Consider the following 6,741-nt stretch of genomic DNA (forward strand, 5'->3'; position numbering starts at 1 on the left):
AAATAAAATAAAATAAATAATAAAAACAAAGGTCGATCAAATGGACCAATACGGCAATGCCACGATGATCCATTTGGCAAAGTAAATCCATTGGGTATCCTTGTTGGTCTTCAGACAACAATTCTGACGGCTAAAGAACCAAATGGGACAGGCAGAAAAAAAAAAAAAAAAAAAAATACTTATAAAATACTTTTTATTTATTTATTTATTTTTTAAAATATTGTCTCTTTTATTGAGAAAGCAGGTTGGGCATAACAGTAGTATGGCTTTCTACTCTGCTTTTGCTTTCACACTTTTAAACTTATAATTGGAAAAGGGAAAAAATGGAAAAAAGAAAATAATAATAAAAAAGAAAACAAAAATAGAACAAAGCAGAAAGAACAAAAGTATTATTAATATCAATAATAAAAAAGAAATATATCAAACAAACAAGGAAAACCCCGTAGAAACTTGGGTAGGGGGTAGCAGGGCAGCCAAGTTAGTGTCACATTATTGACATGGGTATCAGTGCATCAACATAAAAAGTGGCATGGTTCATAGAAAATCACACCTCACAGCCTTAACATATTCTGTCACTATTTCTGCACTTTAAGAAAGGATGACAATTTTGCATTGTATAGATCTCCTGTACAGGATATGTCCAGTGTTCAGTCGTTGGTGGTTCAGGCTTGAGCCATGTCCTTGTGAGGGCGTTTTTACTCGTGGCCAAAACAATATACTTTTATCTTTTATCATTAGAGTTCAATTTACACAGAAATATGGTCTCAAACGTTAAAGACAAAACAAATGAAAAAACATTTTGCAGATGTTCATGGACTAGAGACCAATACTGGCAACTAACTTGGCAGTCCCAAAAGTAAAAGGCCTGATTCTCATATAGCTCTTTTCTACTCTCCTGCAGTACTCAATCTTGCCCAAGGATATCTGACATGCAAACTGGGGAGCCAGGGATCGACCCCCCAACCTTTCAGTCAGCAGCTGACCTGCTCTTCCTCCTGAGCTACAGCCAGCCTGAAAGACATGGAAATGGTTAGCACCATCTCCCCGACATCTCCAACAGGTATCACCACTTCCCCGACACCATTTCTAAGCAGGGGGGATGAAGAATCTCATGATGCTTTTCCAGCAAAATTCATGCCAGACATTTGACCCAGTTGTGGCTCACTGTATCTCTCATATGTGGCTCCAACACTCCTGTGTAATTGTCAGATTACCTTCTTTATCCCACTTCACTTTAATATAGACAGTCCTGTTGTTTTTACATCCCAGGATGCTGTTGTATAATCCAGAAATAATTTGACTTTGTGCTCCAGATTTATTTAATGATAAAAATGTTTCCACGAATTGTAAATCATTTACATTTTTATGATTTTTAAATACCTTCTCCAGGAACAAAAGGCAGTACACAGCTGTTTCACACCTTAAGGTTCACACTCCCTTGCTACCTCCCAGAGTCCTCGAAGACACAAAAGACTCTTCCTGTGGAGTTGTCTGCTTCCCCCAACTTCCTTACTACACCCCCACCATTTGTCTTACTGTATGAGTGTGAGACATGTTAAAATCCAGTGGCACCAAGGTATCATACAATAAAATAATGTGATTAATACATAAGTAAAAGAAATTCCTATACATGCCCCTTCCTGATTTCTTATGTTTTAACATGTTTGTTACACTTACATGTTTCCAAATGTTAACACAGATGTTCAGAGTAAATACAGATTGTAGTTTTTTAAATGATGATTTCATTTAGTTTGGGGAAACAGCTCCAACTTTACCTCATGTAGAAAAAGTCATTTCCTTCTAAACCTAATAAGTGGTTTTGTCATCTAGCAAGAACTGCAATCAAGCATTTGCAATAACTAATAAAAAAGCACTTGGGACAATTGTGTTGGTGACAGCTTTTGTTATAATATCAATAATATTTCTATGAATATGGGATACTGTTACATGTTTGCATAGACTTTTGTGGAATATGGAGACACTCCTGGCATTATATGAGCAAAGTGAGACTCATTTTTTAGGGTTGGTGGAGATGAGTGTGAAGATCCAAACAATCCCTGTCAGTGATGGAGAAGCTTTGATGAAAATATTTGGTAAAAAGTTCACCAGCATGAAGGAAATGAAGTTTCAAACTTTCCTTAGGAGGAGCCCAGCACGCCTGCTTAAAGAATAGTAAGTGTGGCGATGTGGATGCTTGCAGCGACTGCTGTATAGAGGCCATCCTGCTACACATGAAACACATCAGAGTCATAATTGTTGTTTTAGTCACGTGTTTGTTTATTATCCTTATTGTTTTATCTGGGACTGTTTGCAGACATCTCAGAGAGAGGAGACACCAGCATCTGAACAGAGACTCAAACCAGCAACCTGCAGCTCCCTGCTTGGCTGCTCCAGTTTTCTCCTCACTCATGTTGCCCACCAGTGATTTCTAGCTGCCCACCCACACAGCAGGCTAGAATATGCGCTGAGCCTCAGCACCCAATACTTGGACATGTTTTCTTTATTAAACAATGAACCAGACCCCAAAAAGTAAACAGCTGTTATTGCTAGGCAACGGGAGCAGCATTTGGTGATGCAGCACCTGACATTCCTGACCATGTGGGCGGAGCATGCATGGAATGGAATGTTTAGTAGAACTGTGCAACACAAGCACTTAGTTCCAGCATGTTTCATTGTATCCAGACACAGCTAGAGACACATCTACAGCAGCATCTCTGTGCAGGACAAACGACAGTTGACGAAGAAACATCGAAAACTTCACTTCACTCCTCTACAAAACGTTGGCTCCTTTGTTTAAAAGGCCAAAATGAATCGAGGGAGAACGAGAAGAGGATCGGCGAGTGCTTCACCTCACAATTCAGTACAGCTGATTAACCTGCAAGAAGAACTTCAAATGATACAGGCTGAAAATGTCAAATTAAAAGAAGAGGCAGAAAAATCAAGAGGAGAAGCTAAAAATTCACAGTTTGAAACTGAAGTAGTATTGCAGGAATTACTGCATGGGGGTCTGAAAAGATGAAGAAAGAACTGTTGGAAGCTCAAAAAGCATTGGAGGAAGAGAAAAGCACAGCACAAGAAGCCAAAAATAAATATCAAACTGCAAAGAAGGAGGCAGGAAATGTGATGCAGGAATTACAGGAGGTGCAGGAAGCTTTTGAAGAGGGAAAAAGGAAAATGCAGTTGGCAACACAAGAAGCTGCAAATGTAACGGCTGAAGCTGAAACACTAAGGAAGGAATTACTGCATGTGAAGCAACAACTTGAAGAGGAGAAAAAACGTAAACACGAGGCAGAAAATGAGATTGAAAATATGAAGAAAGAATTGTTGGAAGCTCAAAAAGTGTTGGAGGAAGAGAAAATTAAAACACAGGAAGCAAAGAAAGAAATGGAAGATACAAAGAGTCACACTCAAAACATGAAGAAGGAACTGATGAAAGTGCAAGAAGAACTTGCAGAAGAGAAAATTGAGGTGAAGGTATTCAAGAAAGAAATGAGCGGCTCTGCGGTGACCAAGAAAGACTGCAAAGACGCACTTAAAGAAATACGAAAGCACAAAAAGGAAGCTAAAGAGCTCCTCAAACACAAAGGGAAACTGGCCAAACAGCAGCTGAAAGAAACATTTAAAGATGCCGAGGAGCAGCTCAACAAAACCTTAAAAGAGCTGAAGGCAAAAGAAAAGCAAGCCGAGGACAGGAGGGGATTCTGGAGCAGACTGCTGAGAAAGAACTGACCCAGCAGCATCAAGTTTGAGGACATCAATAGTTTCTTCCTCCTCTCTCCACCTTTCTTTCACCCCATCCTTCTTCTTGGGACGTTTGTTTGTTTTTTAAAAACTCTAATCTAAATACATGTACTGAAATACACAAATAAAATTGCCATAACTTGACCTCATGTTGCCTGCTTCTTTTCTTGTGTGTGAGCGGTAGCTAACATTCTTTAAGTTAAAGTACAAGTATATTCAGAAATAGATCACTTGTAAGCAGCTTTCTAAGCAAATTTAATGTTCTCATGGAGATGTATGAGCTTTGTGTTCTGCTTGTCCAGATAGCTAATCAGAATCAGAATCAGAATCAGAATGGGGTTTATTGCCAGATGTTGAGGTTTACAACATTAGGAAATTGCTGCGGTGCTTCAGTGCAAACAATAAGAATTAAAGTGCTATGTAGAAAGAAAGATATGTGCATGAGATATACATGAGATATATACATGAGAATAAGAATTATGAGTGCTACGTAGAAAGATATATACATGAGTGCAGGTGGTGATCAGTGCCAAACATGAAATGATGCAGTGACACAGCGTAGGGTCATGTGTTAGTGGCGGGGACAGTCATGTGGTTATTGTTCATGTGTCCAACAGCAGAGGGGAAGAAACTGTTCTTATGGCGAGAGGTTCTGGTGCGAATGGACCGGAGCCTCCTGCCTGAGGGGAGCAGGTCAAACAGACTGTGTCCAGGGTGAGAAGGGTCAGCTGAGATCCGAGCTAAGTGTTTTAAGGCACCAAAAATCTCTTTTGTCCTGATCAAGGTGACATCTAGCATCCAAATCGAGAAACTGGTTCAACCCCAACCCCTGCCAAAGTTTTTGTCTTCAGATTTTATCCAAGCTGTTTGATGAAATTTTACAGTCTGCTCCACACAATTATTTCCCTTGCCAACCTATTGCAGCTGCAGGGAACAATTGCTGGTCTGGCAGTTGATATTAGCAACTACCCCAAGCAATCTTCATGGCTTCACTGCAAACTGTAGTCTGAAACCCTGGGAAATGGTGAACATAAGCCAGGGATGAACTGTGTGGGCCACTCCAGCAATCACACAGGATGATTGCTTAGTGACATGTCATTTGTTTTAGAGTCATCTTTCAATGCTGTTTTTAAATAAAGCTATGAGTACTTGTTATTGAAAGAAATCTGCTTTAACACTTATATGTGTTTTGAATCATTAGAGTATAATGCATAGTCTATTGGACAAAAGAAGTAAGGCAGCTGTAGTACATGTAAGAAAAGCTCTTTTTTAGAAGTGAGATTTGAACCTAAACCTGCACAGCAAATCCAGCATGTCCAAATTAACACTGTCGGATTTGATTTCAACACTATTAAAGTGTCTATATGGGTCCACACCAGAGAGTGTTAATTTAACTCTTTTTGGAGAGTTGGTACGTTAACTCTGATTTAGTGTTAAACACCAAATCTGTCTGGAGTTGATAATTTAACACTTGGTGTTAAGAGTTTATATATTAACTCTCAAAGAGTATTTTAGTTTAACTACGTAAGAGTTATCTTCTAATTCATTCTAAAAAGCGGGAATTTTACTGTTCTGAACTTCTAGAAATTTCTTTTGGAAATAAACATTTACTAAAAAGATGCAATGGTTTTTGAAAAACATTTATTCTGAACTGTGCACCACAATTTCAAAACATTTTCTGAAAGATGTAACAGTATACATGTTCTCACTTTCATTAGAATTTTGTTTATCAAAAGGTCTGACATGGTAAATGCAAATAACAGCATTCTCATCACTTATTTCTTCAATACAATATGCATGTCCTTCATTCATCCCTTTGTGGAACTTCAACGCACTTCTGCTCTCCCCCATATTCCATCTTCACAAGCATATCCTGTGCGGAGATTGAATAAAAATTAGTTGACACTAATTAATGGCACAAATAATCCAGTAAACAATTGCAGCACAGTAAAAAAAAAAAAGGAATCCTCTTTGAGCCATTACTTGTGTAAAGTATTTTCCCAAAAGACAAGGACACAGGCAACAGGTAATACTGAACTAAATGTAAAACCTCAACCTTTTTCATTTTTACCTAAACCGTGTGCACAAAACTCTGGAGGGATCTATGCTAACGTAGAATCCAGTCAGGACGTCAGCTACTGCTGTTTGCTCGTTTTTTTTTTATGGGCGATCGTTTTCAGGCTTCAAGTAGCACCATTATACCAACATTTCACATTCTAGACATTGTTTTAGGTGTATTTGACCAAAGGTTTGACTGAAAATTCACATGCAAGCTTTTTTTCAAGGCTGTGGTATTTGCCCGCAAACAATACCTTTCAGCTAGCTAAAACAGAATATTATGCTATCAGCGAGCAACATGGCTAATGCCTTTCACACAGCTTTGTCTCAACTCCAAAGAGCCACAGAAGTAAAAGCTCATAATAATAATTGAAACAATCTTTGAAAAAATGACTTACCAAGCATGGCAAACAACTCAAATATGTAGAGCAAAATGTTCTGAAACGGCTTCACTTCAGCTTCGATTGGAGCCGTGCTGGGGGCGGAGTCTGTGAATTTACTCTATTGGTGTCATAGCCCCTGTAGGAGTTCAGAGTTAAGAGGTCAAGAGTTAATGTTTCCATTGTAACACCTCCAGATTTGACAGAGAAACACTCATTTTTAACACTCGATTTTAACTACTATCATTTTACACCTCAGAGTTACATTAAAAGAATGTGACTCTGCTTAGAGTAAAATTAACTCTACTTTTGCAAGAAGACTATTAACACCAAAACATTTAACACTTTTGAATTTGCTGTGTGCATTTGAAGGCTATAAGTAAGATTAGAGGGCTCTCATGGAAGGAGGCCATCAAAGTGACCCAATGTTACTTGAAGCGCTTTTGTTCATTCTTGAGTCCAGTATCTTAGACCACTTCACAAACAACTGGGATAAGACAGTTTTTGCTACTGCTACTATAGCCCAGCAGGCCGAGTTGGCAAAAGATGAGACTGCAATACG

General features: G+C 38.7%; 1 protein-coding gene across 2 annotated transcripts; it reads left to right on the forward strand.

The window, feature by feature from the left end:
- Positions 1-300: 300 nt before the first annotated feature.
- On the forward strand, positions 301-3,885 carry LOC121813226 (vimentin-like). Of its 2 annotated transcripts, none has more exons than XM_042216852.1 (2): positions 301-1,060; positions 2,315-3,885. In XM_042216852.1, the coding sequence occupies exon 2, from the start codon at positions 3,016-3,018 to the stop codon at positions 3,727-3,729; it is 714 nt and encodes a 237-aa protein (XP_042072786.1). In that variant the 5' UTR covers positions 301-1,060; positions 2,315-3,015; the 3' UTR covers positions 3,730-3,885. The 2 variants fall into 2 exon arrangements, with proteins under 2 accessions (XP_042072786.1, XP_042072785.1); XM_042216851.1 differs by lacking the exon at positions 301-1,060 and adding an exon at positions 1,589-2,172.
- Positions 3,886-6,741: the final 2,856 nt, after the last annotated feature.

The sequence above is a fragment of the Haplochromis burtoni genome, unplaced genomic scaffold, assembly GCF_018398535.1.
Source record: "Haplochromis burtoni strain Fernald_Lab_line unplaced genomic scaffold, NCSU_Asbu1 Contig_1295, whole genome shotgun sequence".
Taxonomy (NCBI): Eukaryota; Metazoa; Chordata; class Actinopteri; order Cichliformes; family Cichlidae; genus Haplochromis; species Haplochromis burtoni.

What these genes read in the sequence shown, in the direction of transcription:
- LOC121813226 (XM_042216852.1), top strand. Translation starts at nt 3,016, where the DNA reads ATGAAGAAAGAACTGTTGGAAGCTCAAAAAGCATTGGAGGAAGAGAAA.